We start from the raw sequence: 24,406 nt of genomic DNA on the forward strand, positions 1-24,406 counted from the left end.
CTGTAACACCCTTCAATCAAATTGAATGTTTTATTAGAAAAGCCATATGCTGTTGTTTTTATACTGTAAACATAAAATTTGTAGACAGTTTTTGTTGTTATAATGAATCTCAATTAATACTTTTGCCAAAGTTTTCTTATAGCACTGGTCAGATTTTTAAAATTACAATTAACCTTAATTTAATTTACTTTGATTGGTCTATTTTGTGCTCATTATTATTTAAGAGATAAGGATAAAACAAAGAGATAACAGAAATGTTATGATCACTTTCTATGGTAGCATATTTAACTCTTTGCACACCGCTATGGTCGAGCAGCTCATTATTGTTTTGCATAAACTGCTAAAACATGTGACAATCAACATAGAGAAAATCATAATATTTTTGCCATTTTTTTAATGTTTAGTTATAGTAAAATATCATAAAATCATGAGAAATTAGAAAATAAAATGTCTGACAAAAAACATTGTCTGCAATAGAGAAAAAAGGTTTGTGAATTCTTTTTGAAAGATATACATGAAATAAAAATATGTATATAAATAAGAGGACTAAAATGAGAATAATCAAAAGCTCCTCAGGCAAAGCTACAATTAGCAGTGTTTCGCTTTAGGGTTGGAAGGCCTAAACCCTGCTTTAAACTTAGAGGTGTCCAAGTAAAGGAGGCTGAATGTATATGAACACCACACTTTTGAATTTATTGCTTGTAAAAAAAACATGTAGGGGAAGGAATACTTTTGCAAGGTATGCAAAAATCACAGACAACAGAAGAGTTATCAATCACCTCTGACAGACCATGAAATGAAGCTTTAATATGCAAACTTATTTATATACTCTATAAGAAAATCAAAACATGTTTAATTCTTCCAACTTTTGATCCATTGAAATTCAATAAAACTTGTAAATCAGACTTTGGTGACTGAATAGCTTCAAATGGCGAGGGAATGTTAGATTTAGCATATATTTATTTTTTATTTTTAAGGCAAATAAATCGATGCACATTAGATTCGAATAGACTGTACATCAAATAGATTGATGTGAATTAGGAGTTAGGTAAAATAATCTAATTGTGCAAATTACATGAACAAGGAAACCAAAACAAGTGATATGATCAGCTGTAGCACAGGAAACAGATGTTGTGGAGCTGACAAATCATTTACAGTGAAACCTTTTGGATGAGAAGTGAAACAAGAAAAACATCCAGTTGCCTCGTGTTGAACCTGGAGGACTGAGCATCTACGCCAGCGTAATAAATCACACAAAAATGTCTACCATGTCATTACTAAAAGTAATGGCAGAACGATCAGAAAATGTTGTGCATAGTTCCATATGACCTCAATGTGAAAATCTATTTCACTAAAAGTGGGCCCACCACCTGCAGGGGGAACCATGAGGGACCGGTGCAAAGAGGATTGGGTGGCGGACGAAGGTGGAGACCTCAACGGCCCGATCCCCGGATGCTTAGGCTGGCTCTAGGGACGTGGAATGTCACCTCGCTGGGGGGGAAGGAGCCTGAGCTTGTGCGGGAGGTCGAGAGATATCGACTAGAAATAGTCGGGCTCGCCTCCACGCACAGCGTGGGCTCTGGAACCCATCTCCTTGAGAGGGGTTGGACTCTCTTCTACTCTGGAGTGGCCCACGGGGAGAGGCGGCGGGCTGGTGTGGGTTTGCTTGTTGCCCCCCAGCTCAGCCGTCTCGTGTTGGGGTTTACCCCAGTGGATGAGAGGGTTGTATCCCTGCGCCTTCGGGTTGGGGAGAGGTCTCTGACTATCATTTCAGCCTACGGGCCGAGTGGTAGTGCAGAGTACCCTGCCTTCTTGGCGTCCCTGTCGGGGGTGCTGGATAGTGCCCCTCCCGGGGACTCCATTATTCTGCTGGGGGACTTCAACGCCCACGTGGGGAACGACAGTGACACCTGGAGAGGCGTGATCGGGAGGAATGGCCTCCCCGATCTGAATCCAAGTGGTGTTTTGTTATTGGACTTCTGTGCTAGTCACGGATTGTCCATAACGAACACCATGTTCAAACATAAGGGTGTCCATCAGTGCACTTGGCACCAGGACACCCTAGGCAGGAGGTCGATGATCGACTTTGTTGTCGTATCATCAGACCTTCGGCCGCATGTTTTGGACACTCGGGTGAAGAGAGGGGCTGAGCTGTCCACTGATCATCACCTGGTGGTGAGTTGGATCCGCTGGAGGAGGAGAAAGCCGGACAGACTCGGCAGGCCCAAGCGCATAGTGAGGGTCTGCTGGGAACGCCTGGCGGAGCCCTCGGCCAGGGATGTATTCAACTCCCACCTCCGGGAGAGCTTCGACCTGATCCCGGGGGATGTTGGAGACATAGAGTCCGAGTGGACCATGTTCTCTGCATCTATTGTCGATGCTGCTGCCCATACCTGCGGCCGTAAGGTCTGCGGTGCCTGTCGTGACGGCAATCCCAGAACCCGGTGGTGGACACCGGCAGTAAGGGATGCTGTTAAGTTGAAGAAGGAGTCCTATCGGCTGTGGTTGGCTTGTGGGACTCCTGAGGCGGCTGACGGGTACCGTGAGGCCAAGCGTGCTGCGGCCCGGACTGTGGCAGAGGCAAAAACACGGGCCTGGGAAGAGTTCGGTGAGGCCATGGAGAAGGACTACCGGTTGGCCTCGAAGCGATTCTGGCAAACCGTCCGGCGCCTCAGGAGGGGGAAGCAGTGCTTTGCCAACACTGTTTATAGTGGGGGCGGGAGACTGCTGACCTCGACTGAGGACATTATCGGGCGGTGGAAGGAGTACTTCGAGGATCTCCTCAATCCTGCCATCACGCATTCCGTGGTGGAAACAGAGGCTGGGGACTCGGGGTTGGATTCTTTCATCACCCAGGCTGAAGTCACCGAGGTTGTTAAAAAGCTCCGCGGTGGCAAGGCTTCGGGGGTGGATGCGATCCGCCCTGAGTACCTCAAGTGTCTGGATGTTGTAGGGCTGTCATGGTTGACACGCCTCTTCAACATTGCGTGGCGGTCGGGGACAGTGCCTCTGGACTGGCAGATTGGGGTGGTGGTCCCCCTTTATAAGAAGGGGGACCGGAGGGTGTGTTCCAACTACAGGGGGATCACACTCCTCAGCCTCCCTGGTAAGGCCTACGCCAGGGTATTGGAGAGGAGAGTCCGACCGATAGTCGAACCTCGGCTTCAGGAGGAACAGTGTGGTTTTCGTCCCAGCCGTGGAACACTGGACCAGCTCTATACCCTCTACAGGGTGCTCGAGGATTCATGGGAGTTCGCCCAACCGGTTCACATGTGTTTTGTGGACCTGGAGAAGGCATTCGACTGTGTCCCTCATGATGCCCTGTGGGGGGTGCTCCAGGAGTATGGAATCGGGGGCCCTTTATTAGGGGCCATCCGGTCCCTGTACGAGCGGAGCAGGAGTTTGGTCCGCATTGCCGGCACTAAGTCGGACCTGTTCCCAGTGCATGTTGGACTCCGGCAGGGCTGCCCTTTGTCGCCGGTCCTGTTCATAACTTTTATGGACAGGATTTCTAGACGCAGCCAAGGGCCGGAGGGGGTCTGGTTTGGGGACCAGTGGATTTCGTCTCTTCTTTTTGCGGATGACGTGGTCCTGCTGGCCCCCTCTAGCCAAGACCTACAGCATGCGCTGTGGTGGTTCGCAGCCGAGTGTGAAGCGGCTGGGATGAGGATCAGCTCCTCCAAGTCCGAGGCCATGGTACTCGACCAGAAAAGGGTGGCTTGTCCTCTTCAGGTTGGAGGGGAGTTCCTGCCTCAAGTGGAGGAGTTTAAGTATCTCGGGGTCTTGTTCACGAGTGAGGGAAGAATGGAGCGGGAGATCGACAGACGGATCGGTGCAGCTGCCACAGTGCTGTGCCGGTCCATTGTGGTGAAGAGAGAGCTGAGCCGAAAAGCAAAGCTCTCAATTTACTGGTCGGTCTACGTTCCTACCCTCACCTATGGCCATGAACTTTGGGTCATGACCGAAAGAACGAGATCACGGATACAAGCGGCTGAAATGAGCTTCCTCCGTAGGGTGGCCGGGCACTCCCTTAGAGATAGGGTGAGGAGCTCGGCCATCCGGGAGGAGCTCGGAGTAGAGCCGCTGCTCCTCCACATTGAGAGGAGCCAGTTGAGGTGGCTCGGGCATCTATACCGGATGCCTCCTGGACGCCTTCCTCGGGAGGTGTTCCAGGCACGTCCCACCGGGAGGAGGCCCAGGGGACGGCCCAGGACACGCTGGAGGGACTATGTCTCTCGGGTGGCCTGGGAACGCCTTGGGCTCCCCCTGGAGGAGCTGGAGGAGGTGTCTGGAGAGAGGGACGTCTGGGCGTCTCTGCTGAGTCTGCTGCCCCCGCGACCCGGTCCTGGATAAGCGGAAGACGACGAACGAACGAACGAACGAACGAAAAACAAGCCAGCATGGTTTAAGCTTGCAAAATTTGCATCTGAATGCAGCAAAATACTTCCTGAATAATATCCTTTGTACAGATGTGACCAAAGTAAAGATGTTTCCGTATAACAGTAAAACAATCATACCAACTGTAAAGCACAGTATGGGTGGGGTGATAATTTGGGCTTGTTTTACAACCACAGGACCTGAGCACCTTGAAGTCGTTTAGTCAACCATAAACTTACAAGGTATTCTAAAATGTAAGTTCATGTATGACAGCTGATGCCTGGCCATCATGATTTTCTGCAAGCAACCAAGCAATACTGTGTCAAACCTCTTCCCCCAGCATGTGAGAGACAGTTTAAGTCAAAGCTTTGTTTTTCTATGCAGGGCTTTGGTATATGGGTTTATTTTTGTCTGATAAATAATAACAGTGTGGAATTTTTACTGTGGTTCTGTACATTTAAAATTTGATTTTTAAAAATGCACAATCTGGTAAAGACCAATTTTATCATCCACTATGTTCTGATGTGTAACACATGAATCAAAAGAAAACTCATTCTTTTTACATTGAAATTGTAGAAGAAATTAAATTGGCCGCAAAAAACGGTTCCTACAAAACCCCACATCTCATAATAGTACAAAATTAAATCCATTAATCTTGGAAAAGTTGTCAATTATTAATATAATTACCAATCCACTAGAAAGTCAGTCCTGAAAAGCCAATACCCTTTTATTGTATTTATCAATATCATGAACTTATGATAAATCTAGAAAACGTTCTAAATAATATTCATAATTACTCATAACATGTACTGTTAATGAATCCTAACTTGTTTATCCTTATATCAGGGGAAACTAACTGACCAATATGTCATGGAGTGACATTTTGGACTTTGTGGGTTCTTTGATGGTTTATTTTGTAATTTAGATTTTCCTTATGGCTCTTTGTTTATTTCTTAGGTTATTGTTTCTATGTTCTCCTCTAGTTTCTCTGTTTACTTTAGTTCATAGTTATTCTAGTTCTTTATTTCCTCCTCTGATTTATTCTCTTGCTTAGTTTGTGTTTTCTGTCCTTTCACTCTTCCTCAGCCTTTGTACTTGTTTCACCTGTTCCTGCTGCTTCCCTGCCTCCTTGTCGCACCTGTTCTCAGTTCCCTTGATTACCTGCCTTTGTCTTTCCCCAGTATATTAGTTGGTTTGGTGTCTCTTGTTCGTTGCTGGCTCCTGTGTTCATCACTACCCCTTTCCCTACCATGACTATGTTTTGTTTATGCTTCGCTTGGAGACTTATGCTACGTTTTGCCAAGGTACCTGCAGTGTCTTGGATTTTGTCTCTGATTTATACCTGCAGTGTTTTTGTTACGTTTTTGACCCTTTGAGAAATAAACTAAGATGCGGCTGCCAAGCTCTTGTCTGCACTTTGGTCCGACCCAAAATCCCTCTTCGACACAATAAAAGTAAGGAAAACATTGAGCACACGTCAACTCAAACTATAAATCTCTATGTGTTAATCATTGAACAGAGCTAAGACAGACTGCTTAGTGATGAGACAGATTTCAGATTAGGTCATTTGACCAAAGTTTTTTCAAAGGATCTTTTGCATTATGCCAGAGTTGGACTGTTTCAAAACTTGCGCTGGAATGATGGTGACTTCAAGAAAACAATATGTCGTTTCCAGACTGGTGTACTCTGAAGACACCCTTGCTGAAGATCATGACAAAATTAAGAGAAAACACAAAGCCCTCATCGACCATGTTAAGGAATATCTGACGTAGGTGTTCCCAGGCTCACTTCCAGCTGTAATTTTCAAGTTGTCTGCAGAATAAGTAAGAAAGAGAACCAGATAAACTGTCTTTTTTTTGTTTTTGTTTGATTGAACCAGTTGTGATGTGAAACGTGCCAAACAAGCAGTACTCTCTGTTCTACCTATCATTGGCTGGATGAGGATTTACAGAGTCAGAGAGTGGCTGTTGGGTGATGTGGTGTCTGGGATTAGCACTGGAATGGTGGCCATCATGCAAGGTGAGAGGATGAATGGTATTTTTGGTCCTAGACAAAACTGCTACAATTACTTTAGAGAAAAACTGGAAGGAAGAGAACTCAGCCTCAATGGCTAACTGTTTTTCATAATGCTCCATAAACATGTGCATCTCGGTAAATTAGAATCTAATCGAAAAGTGAATTTATTTGAGCAATTTAATAGATAAAATAAAACTGTCATATAGAATTATTGCCAGATTGACAAATTTGTTTCTGTTCATTTTGATGATAATGGCTTGTAGCTATTAAAAAATGTCCGACCTTACCCACATGCAGAACACGCCCAGGGGAATCTGTCAGGTGGGGGACACAAGAACGTTAAACGGGAGTACAAAGCTAGGGAAAATGTCTAAGACGAAAGCTAGATGGCTGAGCTTGTACCAACGGAGGTTAACACTCGAGCGATGAAGTGCAAGCCAAAACACTGGCAATCACCGGTTTGACCTGGGACACGTGGAATGTAGGGTGGACACGAAGGGACCAGACTCAATAATATAGGGACCAATGAAATGGGGGTAAAGCTTTTTGGACATCGCCTTAAGCGGGATGCCCCGTGAGGACAACCAGATCCTCTGACCCAGCTGGTAAACTGGGGCAGGTCGGCGCCTGCGGTCTGCAATCTTCTTGTTGCGGGCCGCTGTTCTGTGCAGGGCCTGGACTGTCGCGTCCCAAAACCGCTTGCATCGGCGCACATGGTGATGGACGGAAGTGGTGGCAATGTCCCTTTCCTAAGCCACAAATAGAGGGGGCTGGTAGCCCAGGGAGGCCTCAAAGGGGAGCAGACCAGTGGCTGAGGAAACCTGAGAGTTTATGGAATATTCAACCCAGGGGAGTTGGTTACACCAGTACAAGGGGTTAGAGGAGGTCAGACATCCAAGTACTGACTCCAGGTGTTGGTTCAATCTCTCAGTTTGCCCATTGGATTGGGGATGATAACCCGAAGTAAAAGATTTTAGCACCAAGGGATAAACAAAACTGCCGCCACACTCATGACACAAACTGGGGGCCGCGATCAGACAGGAGGTCTTGTGGTATACCATGAAGCCTAAAGACAGGCTTTATTAAGAGCGGTGGTGTCTGGAAAGCGGAAGGTAACCGTCAAAGAGGGACTTGGTGGTTGGCCTTGGAAAAATGGTCCACCATAGTGAGTATCGTGGTCATCTCATTTGATACTGGTAACCCTGTCACAAAGTCTAATGCTATGTGAGACCAAGGTCAACCCGAAACAGTCAAGGGGTGAAGGAGGCCTGATGGTGGTTGGTTCACAGTCTTATTTCTGGCGCAGGTTGCGAAGGCTAGTACACACTCCCTAACGTCACTATGCAAGGACGGCCACCAGAATCTAATATTCACTAAGGCTATGGTTCGGCTTGAAAACTTGGTGGTGTGGAACCAGTGAATCAGCTGTGTTCTCAGCGGTGGGGACATATGTCCAATTGGTGGGTCCCATCCGTGAAGCCTGGGCTACCAGGTCTTCAATCTCCCATGATAATGACCCAATCGTTCAGTTGGGAGGTACTAAGGGCTCTAGTCTCTTTTCGAAGCTGTCAGGCGAGACCTGGCGGGACAGGGCGTCGGACTTAATAATTTGGGAACCCGGTCTGAAAGAAATGGAAAGGTCAAAATGGGAAGAAAAAAAGGTGACCAGCGTGCTTGCCAGTAGTCCAGTCTCTTGGGTGACTGCAAATATGCCAGGTTCTTTTGATCTGTCCAAACCACAATAGGATGCTTAGCACCTTCCAACCAGTGTCTCCACTCTTCTAAAGCTAACTTAATAGCCAATAACTCTCTGTCCCCCACATCATAATTTTAATCATCATTGCTAAGACGATGTGAAGAAAAACTACAAGGATGGAGTTTGCTGTCCTCTCCTGACTTCTGCGAGAGTACGGCTCCAATCCCAGTATCGGAGGCATATACTTCCAGGACAAACTGTCTGGATGGGTCTGGGTGGAAGAAAATCTCTTGAGTTTGCAGAAGGCCCAATCTGCCTCAGGGGTCCACATGAAGGTAGTCTTGGTGGATGTCAGTGCTGTCAGTGGGGTTGTTGTCTGGCTGTACTTCCTGATAAACCGTCGATAGAAATTAGCAAACCCGAGGAACCGCTGCAGCTGTTTCCGAGAGTCGAGTACCGGCCACTCGAGCACCGCCTGAACCTTTTCTGGATCCAAGCAAACCTGTCCACCCTCGAGTATGAATCCTAGAAACTCACATTTTTCAGCTTTCACATAGAGCCGGTTCTCCAGTAGTCTCTGTAACACCTGGCGGACACATTGACGTGTTCAGGTAAGTTCTGGGAGTAGATTAAGATGTCGTCTAGCTAGACAAAAACAAAAACGTTAAGAAAATCTCTCAAAACATCATGAACTAATGACTGGAAGACTGCTGGGGCGTTGCAAAGGCCGTAAGGCATCACTAGGTACTCAAACTGTCCGAGTGGAGTCTTGAACGTCGTCTTCCACTCATCCCCTGGGCGGATTCTGGCTAAATGATAGGTGTTTCTGAGATCTAGCTTAGTAAAGACAGTGGCTTCTCGCCCAGGTTCAAAAGCTGAAGCAATAAGGGGCAGCGGGTACTTGTTCTTTACTGTGATCAGATTCAACCCTCAGTAATCAATGCAAGGCCGAAGGGTCCCATTTTTCTTCCCAAATAAAAAGAAGCCTGCTCCTAGTGGTTAGGAGGATGGGCGAATTAAACCTGCAGTTAGAGACTCGTAAATATACTTTTCTAAAGACTGCTGTTCAGGTCCTGAGATATTATAGAGTCTGCTGGAGGGCAACGGGACACCTGGAAGAAGTTCAATGGCGCAGTCGTAAGGTCGATGTGGGGGCAACGAAAGCGTCTTAGTCTTATTGAATGCTTGCTTAAGGTCATGATACTCTGGGGGTACTCGGGACAGATTGGCAAACTCATTTTCCTCTAAAGCCAAGTTGAGGGATGGCTGAGCAACAGGAGATTTCAAACAACAGGTATGACATTTTACGCACCGGGAATCAATTCGGCACTCCGACCAGTTCAGGTGTGGGTTGTGTTTCCGCAGCCAGGGGTACCCTAGTACTAAGGTGTGTGAGGCGACCGGAAAGACAAAAAACGAGATCTCTACCAAACCCTGATCTATAAGATTATGCTCGCTCCCAGAATCGATGAGAGCGATAAGATTCTGAGTGTGACGGTTGAATAGTAATGAGGCCGGTAAACAAAGTCTGGAAATGGAGGAGGCTGTGCATAGGGCCATCAGTAAGTCCCCTGTTACTGATGGACCTGCTCATTAGGCCGCGGAGGACAGATGAGACAGTCGGCAATCAGGTGCTCGATAGACCCACAATAGAAACACTGCCGGGTCTGTCTACACTTCTCCCTCTCTTCTGGGGTGAGCCGAGTCCGGCCAACTTGCATGGGTTCAGGTTCTGTAACTGTCTCCTGGGGTGGGACTTTAGCGATGACCGGAACCAGAGCGGTTAACTGGGTTCTCATAAAACTACGCTCATACCAAGTTTTTCTTCTCTCCCTCAATCTACTGTCTATTTGGATTGCTAGGGAAATCAACTCATCAAAAGATTCTGGTTCATCTAGTAACGTTAATTTGTTCATCCAAGGCATAAAAAAGGCAACGGCTGCAGCTGCAGGCTATCTCAGCCCGCAGCCGCCGGAGGCGGGTCGATTTCTCTGTTTTAAGGTCCATAATATGCACCCCAAGGCTACCTGGTCTGATTCACTAGAAAATATTTGTCTAAATTATTTCTCAAAGTCACCAAAAGGACACCCAAACTGACTACAACTCGGAAAACGGGCCTCTGCCCAACCTAAAGCCTTACCTGTTAGTAGGCCGAGAATATATAGGAAATCTTAGATTCATCATGAACAAAAGACTGGGTTGACCGGTTGAAAACTAAGGAACATTGAAGTAGGAACGTTTTTGCAGTTGCCGGTCTCCTCGGAATATTTCTCCGGACAGGGGGAAGTGACATCACGAACATGAGGAAGTTGTTGTACCTCTGGGGCAGCTATAGCACCCTCCACTGGTGGGGCGGCCAACTTAGTCAGTGTGTGCTGTACCATAGTAGAAATTTGGTCTAACTGGGTATTGGTTTGCCTATGTTGCTCAGCCAAGGCATGTATGGAGGATCCATGGGCCTGAATTTGCTGGCCATGTTCAGGCACAATTCCCCGGAGTGTCTCTGCTGGGTCGGAATGGCTCGAGTGTTCTGTCATAGTTCTAGGAACCGTCCTGACCCACATGCAGAGTACGGCCAGGAGAATCTGTCAGGTGAAATATTTTATTGAGAATAAACAGAAACTTGAAGCACTGATCAGAGGTCGGAAACAACTGAAAGCGAAATGGAGAGTCGGTGAGAGCCACGGTCACACAGTACTAGGCTCGGGTCTCGGCTTGTAGATAAGAGTTCCAGCTGGTGTTCATGGGAGACGGTAGAGGGTGGACTGGTGTCGCTAGGCGAGGAGCATGGGGAGGACATGAGGAAGCGGCCAGCTGGAGAATGATCCGTAGTCCACAGGTACGTCGAGGAATTAGGCCAAAATCCAAAGGTTGAAGTACTAGGAGCTCTCAGGGGGTGTCAGCCGGAGGCAGAACTGGGCACGATCCAGGTAGTCCCCAGTGAGACACTGTAAAGGAGGACACAAGAAGGTTAGACGAGGATACAAAGCTAGGGAAAATGTCTAAGACGAAAGCTAGATGTCTGAGCTTGTACCACAGGAGGTTAACACTTGAGCGATGAAGTGCTGGCTGCTTCCTGCTTAAGTGCATCAGGAGCAATCATCCAAAATGTGGAACACCTGTCTCCTCCACCGTGACTCCGGTGTCGTTTAGGGGCTAAGCAGAGAAAGCAGCAGTAACACACACACAGCGACCTCCAGAACCCCGACACAATAATGTTTTATTTGAGTTTCCTGATTCAACATTCACTAAATGTCAAGTTCTTTAGGAGAAGTTCCAATCTGATGAAGAGATTAGAGAAATAGCAAAAACAGAAGATTAAAAGAGGGAAAAAAGGACAAAAAGACTATTAAACCCAACTTCACCCTTACTGCCACTGTTGGTAAACATGTCTAAATACCATTAAAATAAGTTTATCTTTCATTAGAAAAAGACAAATCTCGCACCGCAAATTTTTTTAAACTTTTTATTTCCACACTAATTGGCCCTGCTGGTAATAATACATTGTATAAGCTCTATTTTCTAACAGGACCTCTTTTTCTGTAAAATTTCACAACATACACTGACAGAGATCTTTGACCAGAATGGTGAAAAATTCTTTGCACAATTTCTAATAAACTCTAAATTGTATTTATTTGTTACGTCATTTGATGAAAGACCAGATTTCACTTTCATAAAAATAAAAATCTTTATTCAAACTCCCCTGGTATTATAAAGAGTTCATGATGCCATAATCCCTAACAATATTCCAAGGGCACTTTGACGGAGAAACAGACCCGGAGCATCACAGATCCTCCACCATACTTGAAGATGAAGTGCTTTTCCACATATTTTATGTAAAAACGTTAACATTTTTGTACCTGTCCCACCAAAGTACATGAACATAATAAAAGTCCCAGAAGCTTTTAGCAAACTTCACATGTTTACATTGGTTTGGTGTGTAAATAGTGTCTAATAGAGGCTTGGTGACCCTGCTTATTGCTGCAGTTTTCTAAAAGAAGTGCAGTTTTTTTTTTACTTTCTTTGCCATCCTGCTCACTGTACATAATGACCAGATAAATAACGGTCCTCATTTAGATACGGTCCATATTTGACCAGCAGCAGTTTTGCTGAAGCCATTTCCTGGTTTATAAAGTTCAAAAAACAATTCCCTGTCTTGAAAGGAATTTTCTCTTCCCTTTTCCATTTTGAGAAAGAAAAGTGGGCCATGTTTATTCGTCAGGGTTATATGAAGTCATGGATTGCTAAAAATAGACACTGCGATAAAAAAGTAATGTATAAATTACAAAAAAAAAGCTTCAGTTCCATTAATTTCATAAGCATTATTGGGGATCCTAATAAATGTGACACCATTCACTTTGTAAAACATTTTTTTTAATATTTTTTATATTAATCTTTTCTTACCTTGGAAATATTCCCATCTGACTTAAAGGTCAGATTTTTATGTTATTCTTCTGTGAGATTTTACTGATGTATTAAAGTTTTTAAATGTTTTAAGGCTTTTTATACTCCTTTACAAGCAGTAACACTAAATGTGAATTACTTTTCATATCATGAGCACCACCATGTAACGAAATTAGAATTATGAGAACTCAAAGTAACTGTACTAAGATTTTGATGTATTAAAAAAATGACATTTATTCCTTGTAAGATGATTCCTACACTTGATCTAGTTTTCCACTTTATCATAGATAATATTCTTGTTCTTTCCCAAGCATAACAAACTGTTTTGGTTGATTGCAATTCAGGCTTCAAACTCCTAAAAGTATTCTCTTGTAGCTTCACACAGATCAAGTATCTGCATTGCATTTATGTCAAACTGTGAGCCACAATGTTTCAGATAGCTACCATGAAATGTACACATGCTCTACATAAATAGTAACAGAAAATCTAAAAAGCAGTTTGATCGTACATGAATTGCTAAAGGAGACCAAATGGAAAGGTGAGGATTTTAAATTACAGCTAACAGAGAAAAAATAAGCACCTTCATAAAAAAATTTCTGAAACTAATTTGCATAAAGTATAAAATGAGCAATATTTCAATGTGATTTTCTCTTTTTCTCTTTGTTTAGGACTGGCTTTCTCTCTGCTGGCCTCATTGCCTCCCAGCTATGGTCTCTACACAGCTTTCTTCCCAATGCTAACATACTTTTTTCTTGGCACTTCAAGACATATATCTGTAGGTATGTTGTGCAAAACCAAGCAATGTTTCATTACCAGGGTCTGTACTTCATGTTTCTGATCGAACATTTCCCAATAGATAAAAGAGGTATTTGAGCTGATTGCGTGAGGTCTCTGGAACTGTGTAGCTCTTATCATTTTGATAAGATTAGATAAGAAATGACTTCATTGTCTTTTCCCACTCTCTCATTTCCACACTCTTTGAAGGCTCCTTCCCTGTCCTGAGCCTCATGGTGGGAGCTGTAGTGACCCGCCTGGTCCCTGAAGATGGACCACATGCAAATATCACAGACTTTGAAGGTCTGACCCAGGACCAGCGGAGAGTCCTGGTGGCCTCTTCTGTGACATTCTTGATGGGGATTTTCCAGGTAAACAGGGTTCTCCCTCCGTTAATCATGAAAGCATTTGTATTTATTTTCTAACCATACTTCCATATCCTTCTTTTTTGCTTCAATGCAGCTTGCCATGGGTGTTCTGCAGGTGGGCTTTATTGTTGTCTACCTTTCAGACACTCTGGTGTCTGGCTTTACCACAGCAGCTGCTATTCATATCATGGTGTCCCAGCTAAAGTTTGTGTTGGGGTTGAGTGTTCTGGGAATCAACGGTCCACTCGCTATAATATATGTAAGTCCAACTTTTGACTGATGACAAAAGAAATAAAATCTTACACTTTGAACATGTCAAGGTTGTGTTTAGTGGATCTGTGTGAGAAAAGCAGGGCTATGGCCAATCAAGATACAGCCAAATTTCCATGCCTTTGTTTGTAGACCGTGAAGCTCTGTACACATCAGGCTAAAGTCTCTAATTCAGTGTACAAGATAAAAAATATTGCTATGAGTCATTTGTATTTTTAACAGTCAGGAATTGATTCTAGTTGTTGAGAAAAGTGATAGTGTTTTACAATGCAGTACGTCATCCCACCCCAAAAAATAGATGATTTCCTGGATTTTGATGGGTTGGAAGCCCAAGGCCCAGTAGACCATTTAGTGAAATGTTTGGTGTCAGTGACATTTCAAATTAGTCCAATTCAGTTGTATGCTTTTAGCGCCAATTCACAACACATGTCATCTCTAGGCACTTTACAAAATCAGTTCAATCAAATCATGCAGATTTCAAGTCAGGTACATACATTCCAATTAATCCTAACTATCAAACAGTGCAGTCAGATTCAGTTTATTATTTAAATTGGTTAAAAGGTTTTCTAGCTAAAGAAACCCAGCAGGTTGTATCGAGTCAGTGACTTGCACCGTTCAGTCCTCCTGGATGACCATGTAGAGACAGTGGACAGTCGCTTGCATTGACTTTGCAGCAATCCCTCATACTGAGCATGCATGTAGCAACAGTGGAAAAAAAAAACTCCCATTTAACAGGAATTAACCTCCAGCAGAATCAGAGCCAGACTCATTGTGAGCGGCCATCTGCCACGACCGACTGGGGCTTAGAGAGAACAGAGCAGAGACACAAAAAGAACACAGAAGCATTGATCCAGGAGTACTTTCTATGGGAAAGAAAAGTGAAACATCACTGGATATAGCTCCTTTAGAGGCTTCATCTAGGAGAGAAAGACAGCTAAGCAGATGAACTCTGAGCCAGTTCTCAAGTTTGGAGTATGAAAGAGAGCACATACAGTTAGTCCCAGTAGAATCTCATCCAGTAGCTATGTCTAGGAGAGACAGGGTTAAACACTGAAAGACAGGACCAAGTATATCATCTGTATAAGGTGAGCATTAAGTTGTTGGCAGCAGCAGCTCAGCCGATGTCCCCCTCCAGGAAGCTGCCACTGCTAAACACTGAGCCAGGTCAGGTTTAGCTTCTAGGAAGAGAAAAAACAGAGAGAAAATATAGAGTTAAAAGCTGAAATAACAGCAAATAATGCAAAATTGGAGAGCTGTATGAGAATGTAGCAGAGAGAGCGTGAAAGTGGTCATTATGTCCTCCAGCAGCCTAAGCCTATAGCAGCATAACTACAGAGATAGCTCAGGATAACCTAAGCCACTATAACTATAAGCTTTATCAAAAAGGAAAGTTTTAAGCCTAGCCTTAAAAGTAGACCGGGTGTCTGCCTCACTGACTAAACCTGGGAGCTGGTTCCACAGGAGAGGAGCTGATAACTAAAGGATCTGCCTCCCATTCTACTTCTAGAGACTCTAGGAACCACCAGTAAACCTGCAGTCTGAGAACGAAGTGCTCTGTTAGGAACATATGGACCAATCAGATCTCTGATGTATGATGGAGCTAGATCATTAAGGGCTTTATATGTGAGGAGGAGAATTTTAAATTCTATTCTGGATTTAACAGGGAGCCAATGAAGGGAAGCTAAAATAGGAGAAATATGACCTCTCTTTTCAATTTTCATCAGAACTCTTGCTGCCGCATTTTGAATCAGCTGAAGGCTTTTTACTGCATTTTGTGGACATCCTGATAGTAAAGAATTACAATAGTCCAGCCTTGAAGTAACAAATGAATGGACTAGTTTTTCAGCGTCACTCCTGGAAAATGTATTTCTAATTTTGGCAATGTTCCGGAGGTGAAAGAAGGAAATCCTAGAAACCTGTTTAATATGGGATTTAAATGACATGACCTGGTCAAAAATAACACCAAGGTTTTTTACATTATTACCAGAGGTCAATGTAATACCATCCACATTAACTGGTTGACTAAGCAGTTTCTTTTTCAAAGACTCTGGTCCAAAGATGACAACTTCTGTCTTGTCAGAATTTAGAAGCAGAAAATTTAAAGTAAAGTTCTTCAGACATGCCTGTAGTGTGTCTAACTGGTTGGGTTCATCAGGATTCATGGATTAATAAAGCTGAGCATCATCAGCATAACAATGAAAATGTATCCCATGCTGGCTGATAATTTTACCTATTGGAAGCATATACACTCACCAGCCACTTTATTAGGAACACCCTGCTGGTACCGGGTTGGACCCCCTTTTGCCTTCAGAACTGCCTTAATCCTTCATGTCATACATTCAACAAGGTACTGGAAACATTCCTCAGAGAGTTTGGTCCATATTAACATGATAGCATCACTCAGATGCTGGAGATTTGTCAGCTGAACATCCATGATGAGAATCTCCCATTACACCTCATCCCAAAGGTGCTCTATTCGATTGAGATCTGGTGACTGTGGAGGCCATTTGAGTACAGTGAACACACTGTCATGTTCAAGAAACCAGTCTGAGATGATTCGTGCTTTATGACATGGCGGGTTATCCTGCTGGAAGTAACCATCAGAAGATGAGTACACTGTAGTCATAAAGGGATGGACATGGTCAGCAACAATACTCAGGTAGGCTGTAGCGTTGACACGATGTTCAATTGGTACTAAGAGGCCCAAAGTGTGCCAAGAAAATACCTCCCACACCATTACACCACCACTACCAGCCTGAAGCGTTGATACAAGGCAGGATGGATCCATGCTTTCATGTTGTTGACACCAAATTCTGACCCTACCATCCAAATGTCGCAGCAGAAATCGAGACTCATCAGACCAGGCAACGTTTTTCCAATCTTCTATTGTCCAATATTGGTGAGCCTGTGCGAACTGTAGCCTCAGTTTCCTGTTCTTAACTGACAGGAGTGGCACCCGGTGTGGTCTTCTGCTGCTGTAGCCCATCCGCCTCAAGGTTCGATGTGTTGTGCGTTCAGAGATGCTCTTTTGCATGCCTTGGTTGTAACGAGTGGTTATTTGAGTTACTGTTGCCTTTCTATCAGCTCGAACCAGTCTGTCTATTCTCTTCTGACCTCTGGCACCAACAAGGCATTTGCGCCCACAGAACTGCCGCTCACTGGATATTTTCTCTTTTCCGGACCATTCTCTGTAAACCCTAGAGATGGTAGTGCATGAAAATCCCAGTAGATCAGCAGTTTCTGAAATACTCAGACCAGCCCGTCTGGCACCAACAACCATGCCACGTTCAAAGTAACTTCAATCACCTTTCTTCCCCATTCTGATGCTCAGTTTGAACTGCAGCAGATCGTCTTGACCATTTCTACATGCCTGAATGCATTGAATTGCTGCCATGTGATTGGCTGATTAGAAATTTGCGTTAACGAGCAGTTGGACAGGTGTACCTAATAAAGGGGCCGGTGAGTGTATATAGTAAAGAGAATTGGCCCAAGCACTGAACCCTGTGGTACTCCACAATTAACCCTGGAGGGTTATTTGTGGCACTAATTAGGCGCTGATTTTACCTGGTATGGTTCTGGTGTAAGTATTGCCTATAATTTAAATGTCAACAGCTTAAACACATTTAAATGCTTACTTATTCACTGCCTTGGTGTATTTCTTCTGATCAAATCTTTAGTTGTGTGAACATATTTTTTAATATGCTGACGTGTAAGATGTGCTCCTGCTTAACAGTCCTTGGAAAAGATCTTTGTCCAGATCACCTCCACCAACATCTGCGACCTAGTGATGTCTATAGTGATAATGGTGGTGGTGTTCATTGTAAAGGAGCTTAACGACAGATACAGAGCCAAGCTGCCAGTTCCGATTCCAATAGAAGTTATAATGGTAAGCTCCTCTTATGATTTACTTATTTTTCTACTCATGTGTCTTTCTTAAATTACTTGTAAGTTACCCTCTTCCAAATAAGAGTTATATACCATATTCAATTTTACACACGTGTGCGTGTTTTCATTTATGCAGACTATTATAACTTGTGGGGTGTCCTATGGCTTCAACTTTGAAGAGAGGTATAATGTTCAAGTTGTTGGCAAAATGGTTAGCGGGTAGGTTTGCAGTTCTTCAGAAATGTTTTCCATATATGTTTTCCCTCATCATATTTCATTTTATTTCATTTAAAATAATACCCACTGTCACATTTCAGATATGAGTCTCCTATTCCACCTAGCATCGAAGTCTTCCAGGAAAGTGCTCTGGAGGCCTTTCCTGTAGCCATAGTAGGATTTGCGGTGGCCTTTTCTGTGGCTAAAGTGTACTCTGTCAAACATGATTACCCCATTGATGGTAACCAGGTGAGCTCTATGATTGTCAAAGTTTCCAAGTTGGGCTCTGGTCTAAGAAATTGAGTTAATAACTTTGAGATTTGAATATAAAACAATGCTAATTTTCTTGCTGACTGGGGCATTGCCTAACCTGTTTTGGTTTTATCTTAGGAGCTTGTTGCGTTTGGGGTTAGCAACATATTCGGAGCAGCCTTCAGATCTTTTGCAGCCAGCACGGCTCTCTCGAGGACTGCAGTGCAGGAGAGCTCTGGAGGCAAAACACAGGTCAAAAAACAAACTCAAACACACTTGTCCTGAAATCTGCTCAGTCTGCTGTATATGCTCTCTACCATTTACTCACCTTATGAATACAGATTGCAGGGCTGATCTCAGCGATGATGGCAATGATTGTAACAGTGGCCCTCGGCTTCCTGCTGGAGCCACTTCCAAGGGTGAGATTGTTTTTACTTTGGTTTTAAAAATTTTTGTAAATAGTCTTGTGGTTTGATTATTGTGTTCATTATATACAATAATTATAACTATTTTACTTGATGGCAGTCTGTTCTGGGTGCCTTGGTAATCGTCAACCTTAAGGGGATGCTGATGCAGTTCAGAGAAATACCGTACCTTTGGATGAGAGACAGACCAGAATGTGTAGGTGCTCAAGGATTGTTGAAATCTCAACAGTGGTTCAAAATACAACTTTTAGAACTTCAAATACGAGTTTGAAAAAGTATTTAGCTCCTTGCAGATTTCTTCTGTCTTTGATTTTTTTCCTCACACTCGAATGAAACAATGTTCTGCTGCATAACCGCTGTGTGCCTCACTTAAGGTCTGGGAGGGGTAGATGGACATTCTTAATCAAGTTTTTCTGCTAGAGAGCAGTATTCATGGCTCCATCAATTATAACAAGTTGAGCAGGTCCTTAAGAAGCAAAGCGGCTTGAGACCATCACACTACCACCACCGTGTTTGATCACTGGTTTGAGGTGTTTTTTCTGAACTGCTGCATTAGTTTTATGAAAGGTATAGAGACATATCCCAATAAAATCATTTGAAAAGTGCTTTTTGTATTTGCTCTGATATAACAAAATTATCTGAAACGTTGAAGTGTGACAACAAACAAAAACAAAATAAATTTGTGAGGGGGGGCAAATACTTTTTCACCGTACTGTATTTGATTTTTTTTTTCTGCTGTTATGGTATTTCACTTCTGCGCTCTGTATGCAGGTGGTGTGGGTCGGAACGTGCCTGGGTGCCATTCTGCTTGGACTGGATCTTGGTCTGGCCTTGGGTTTGGGCGTAGAGCTTCTAACTGTTGTCTTCAGGGCTCAATTGTAATAATAAAATTTATGACATCTGACAAAAACTAAAAAAAAACTAAAAACTGTTGTACAGAATCAAAGAGATAGGAAGACATGATAGCATAAGCCAGTATGAGTACTGGAATGGATTTGCAGGGGTCCATTGCCATTTCTTGTGATATACAGGTCCTTCTCAAAATATTAGCATATTGTGATAAAGTTCATTATTTTCCATAATGTCATGATGAAAATTTAACATTCATATATTTTAGATTCATTGCACACTAACTGAAATATTTCAGGTCTTTTATTGTCTTAATACGGATGATTTTGGCATACAGCTCATGAAAACCCAAAATTCCTATCTCACAAAATTAGCATATTTCATCCAACCAATAAAAGAAAAGTGTTTTTAATACAAAAAACGTCAACCTTCAAATAATCATGTACAGTTATGCACTCAATACTTGGTCGGGAATCCTTTGGCAGAAATGACTGCTTCAATGCGGCGTGGCATGGAGGCAATCAGCCTGTGGCACTGCTGAGGTCTTATGGAGGCCCAGGATGCTTCGATAGCGGCCTTTAGCTCATCCAGAGTGTTGGGTCTTGAGTCTCTCAACGTTCTCTTCACAATATCCCACAGATTCTCTATGGGGTTCAGGTCAGGAGAGTTGGCAGGCCAATTGAGCACAGTGATACCATGGTCAGTAAACCATTTACCAGTGGTTTTGGCACTGTGAGCAGGTGCCAGGTCATGCTGAAAAAGGAAATCTTCATCTCCATAAAGCTTTTCAGCAGATGGAAGCATGAAGTGCTCCAAAATCTCCTGATAGCTAGCTGCATTGACCCTGCCCTTGATAAAACACAGTGGACCAACACCAGCAGCTGACACAGCAACCAGACCATCACTGACTGTGGGTACTTGACACTGGACTTCTGGCATTTTGGCATTTCCTTCTCCCCAGTCTTCCTCCAGACTCTGGCACCTTGATTTCAGAATGACATGCAGAATTTGCTTTCATCCGAAAAAAGTACTTTGGACCACTGAGCAACAGTCCAGTGCTGCTTCTCTGTAGCCCAGGTCAGGCGCTTCTGCCGCTGTTTCTGGTTCAAAAGTGGCTTGACCTGGGGAATGCGGCACCTATGGCCCATTTCCTGCACACGCCTGTGCACGGTGGCTCTGGATGTTTCTACTCCAGACTCAGTCCACTGCTTCCGCAGGTCCCCCAAGGTCTGGAATTGGCCCTTCTCCACAATCTTCCTCAGGGTCCGGTCACCTCTTCTCGTTGTGCAGCGTTTTCTGCCACACTTTTTCCTTCCCACAGACTTCCCACTGAGGTGCCTTGATACAGCACTCTGGGAACAGCCTATTCGTTCAGAAATGTCTTTCTGTGTCTTACCCTCTTGCTTGAGGGTGTCAATAGTGGCCTTCTGGACAGCAGTCAGGTCGGCAGTCTTACCCATGATTGGGGTTTTGAGTGATGAACCAGGCTGGGAGTTTTAAAGGCCTCAGGAATCTTTTGCAGGTGTTTAGAGTTAACTCGTTGATTCAGATGATTAGGTTCATAGCTCGTTTAGAGACCCTTTTAATGATATGCTATTTTTGTGAGATAGGAATTTTGGGTTTTCATGAGCTGTATGCCAAAATCATCCGTATTAAGACAATAAAAGACCTGAAATATTTCAGTTAGTGTGCAATGAATCTAAAATATATGAATGTTAAATTTTCATCATGACATTATGGAAAATAATGAACTTTATCACAATATGCTAATATTTTGAGAAGGACCTGTAGCTTTACCATAATTGTGAAGCTTATCATAGCCTTATCATCAGAAACATAAATATAACAATTTGATGCATTGTACCAGATTATATTCATATCTGCAGTCCCTTGGCAGGTCCAGATAAAAACAAAAGCTTAGAGATAATTTGGAATCAAGATACGAATAGTCAAAACAATGTACATGAGGACCATAAGCCAACATCATTACATACGCATGTAAACACAACAAAACACATTGTTTTCAGAACATCCTGATTAGTGACGGCAGCTCTGAGCCATCTTTAGCAAACTCTTTAAGATAGATTTGAAAGATCTAAAAGAAGTACTCCTAACACCTTCTGGCAGAAAGTTCTATTGATTTGATGCAGGTGGCAAACTTTTAAAATTCATGAAAAGGAATTTGAGAACGATTACCTTTTTAAAGTTCAGAAGGCAGAGTTTATCTGCAACTCTACAACAGTGGTATTGCATTGTATCCAGGATTTTAAAGTTCATTTATACACTCAGCAGGTCTTAATGTTGCAACGCTAGCCTGCCTCTAGATGATGACACAATAAGTCAAATGAATAAATATCTTGGCAGCATCAAGAGAAAAGCAACTCCTAATGTCTGAAACAAATTGGGATTTAATGTGTTAGTGAATTTATATATATATATATATATATATATATATATATATATATATATATATATACACAGACAGACAGACAGACAGACAGACAGACAGACAGACAGACAGACAGACAGACAGACAGACAGACAGATAGATAGATAGATAGATAGATAGATAGATAGATAGATAGATAGATAGATAGATAGATAGATAGATAGATAGATAGATAGATAGATAGATAGATAGATAGATAGATAGATAGATAGATAGATAGATAGATAGATAGATAGATAGATAGATAGATAGATAGATAGATAGATAGATAGATAGATAGATAGATAGATAGATAGATAGATAGATTTGGAGTATGTCTCTATCAGCTTGGCACATCTAGTGCACCTCTGAAGTCAGTTGGCTGCACTGGATTTTATTTAGGGGTTTTAAAGTACAAAGGGTTGAATACATATGCAAGCCACTTGACAATTCTGCACTGCTTTGTGTAGGTCCATCACATAAAATCCTGATAAAATACATGAAAGCTTTGAAGCAACATGGCAAAATCTGAAATATTATTAGCAGATTTGAATACTTAAAGCAGTGTATCACTGAGTATATAATTAGTATTTCTTCTAAGGGTTGTCTTTTATTAAGAGCGGTATTTTTGAAACATTGCTGTCTCTGTCTAGCCCCCGCTGTTCCATTTTGGCTAACATCCCTGGCACTGACCTCTACAAAGATAAGAAGGATTACCTGCAGGTGAGTTGGTAAAATAAAGCAACATTCCCTACGACCATACATTGAAATGAAAAAGTGCTTGCCCCCTTCCCGATTTCTTATTTTTTCGCATTTTTGTCATACTTAAGTGTTTCAGATCATTAAACAAATTTAAATATTAGTCAAAGACAACACAGTGAACACAAAATGCAGTTTTTCAATGAAGGCATTATTATTAATTATTGTCTGAGAACACGTGTGGCAAGAGAAAGTGAACTCAAGTGTGATAAACCACTGTTATGTTTTAACAGGGGTGGAGGGGGGCAATCATTTTTCACACGGTCATGTTTTTTTCTCCCTTACTAATAAAAACCTTCATTCAAAACTATTTTGTGTTTACTGTCTAGACACTGTCTTGCTAAAATTAAGAAATCAGGAAGGTATCATACTTTTTCTCACCATTGTACATGCCATGTCATTTCTGTACATCATCCATCCTTCCTTAGATATTTGAAACAGAGGGGGTAAAAATCTTCCGGATACCTTCACCAATCTTCTTTGCCAACATTGAGTTCTTCAGGAACAAGCTCATAGAAGCCGTGTGTATGAAGTTATACTGCCTTCACAAATGCCTCAATATGATTTTGTTTTGAATTAAAGGGTGAGCACAATTTCAAACTGTGTTTCAGGTTGGGTTCAACCCACTGAGGGTTTTACAGAAGAGGAACAAAGCGCTCAAAAAAATCAAGAAACTGTTACAGAAAAGGGATCATGACATCACAGAGGTGAAAACATATTTTAGTCATACAAAATATACAATACAAAGTATTAATGCTGCAGGTGTTCGGTGTGGTTGGACCCTCCTTATATTGTGTGTGCCCACACTGATCTCCTGCTGTATCCCTATACTGTAGAAATATTTATTGCCCTTTAACTTTTTCACATTTTGTCAGATTACAACCATGACTGGAGTTTATTTTATTATGATTTTATGTCACAGACCAAAAGATGGGAAAATTGTAATACAACCAAAGCATAGCACACAACCTAAACTGACAGGAAGGGCAAGACCCATGGTAACTCTGGGGGAGCTGCAGAGATCCACAGCTCAGCTGGTAGAATCTGCCCTTTATGGAAGAGTGAGAAAAAATACATTGTTGGAAGAAACCCAATAGAAGTCCCTTTTGCAGTTTGCCACAAGCCATGTAGGGAATACAGCAAACAAGTGGGAGAAGGTGACCTGGTCAGATGAGAAAAAAGCTTGACCTTTTTTTAGCCCACATGTTAAACATTCATCCCCTGGCTGCAACATGGTGGTGGTGGGGGAGGGGGTCAGCATCATGCTGTAGAGATGCTTTTCTTACTAATAATGTTATAAATGTTGAGTAAATCCAAGTAATTTTTTTTAAACTGATTCATGTTTATTATGCATCTGAAAAACATAATTCAGATATACCAAATAAGTGCAAAAAAATAATTGATACTTAGTACTTTTTTTAGATCAAATTTATTTAAATTAACTGATTATCTGGATGAAATAGATTTTTCTTTACCAATTATCTGAATTATATGATTTATATTGATTAATTTTGTGAGTGAAATTGATGCTATTTTTTCAAATATCTGGGTAAGATTGGATTCAATAAATCAAATAAGTTACAACTCATAACTTTGAACAATGTCAATTCAACACATTTTAAGTGCAGTTGTTATTTTTACATAAGTAAATTGTTCAAATCAGCTTTCAATTGGTACCACATGGCTT

The 24,406-nt window shown here is 42.6% G+C and overlaps 1 protein-coding gene across 1 annotated transcript in view; it reads left to right on the plus strand.

Moving 5' to 3' along the window:
• Nucleotides 1–6,014: 6,014 nt before the first annotated feature.
• LOC124883308 (chloride anion exchanger-like) overlaps nt 6,015–24,406 on the plus strand; it is a 28,173-nt gene continuing 9,781 nt past the window's right edge. Inside the window, exons 1-15 of the mRNA XM_047390352.1 lie at nt 6,015–6,145; nt 6,257–6,396; nt 13,162–13,272; nt 13,478–13,638; nt 13,730–13,894; nt 17,639–17,791; nt 17,927–18,009; nt 18,108–18,255; nt 18,397–18,510; nt 18,600–18,677; nt 18,784–18,879; nt 19,455–19,561; nt 22,614–22,683; nt 23,148–23,240; nt 23,331–23,426. Of these exons, the coding sequence (XP_047246308.1) occupies nt 6,015–6,145; nt 6,257–6,396; nt 13,162–13,272; nt 13,478–13,638; nt 13,730–13,894; nt 17,639–17,791; nt 17,927–18,009; nt 18,108–18,255; nt 18,397–18,510; nt 18,600–18,677; nt 18,784–18,879; nt 19,455–19,561; nt 22,614–22,683; nt 23,148–23,240; nt 23,331–23,426 (1,746 nt within the window). The remainder of the gene's footprint in view (nt 6,146–6,256; nt 6,397–13,161; nt 13,273–13,477; nt 13,639–13,729; nt 13,895–17,638; nt 17,792–17,926; nt 18,010–18,107; nt 18,256–18,396; nt 18,511–18,599; nt 18,678–18,783; nt 18,880–19,454; nt 19,562–22,613; nt 22,684–23,147; nt 23,241–23,330; nt 23,427–24,406) is intronic.

The sequence above is a fragment of the Girardinichthys multiradiatus genome, chromosome 17 (assembly GCF_021462225.1).
Source record: "Girardinichthys multiradiatus isolate DD_20200921_A chromosome 17, DD_fGirMul_XY1, whole genome shotgun sequence".
NCBI lineage: Eukaryota > Metazoa > Chordata > Actinopteri > Cyprinodontiformes > Goodeidae > Girardinichthys > Girardinichthys multiradiatus.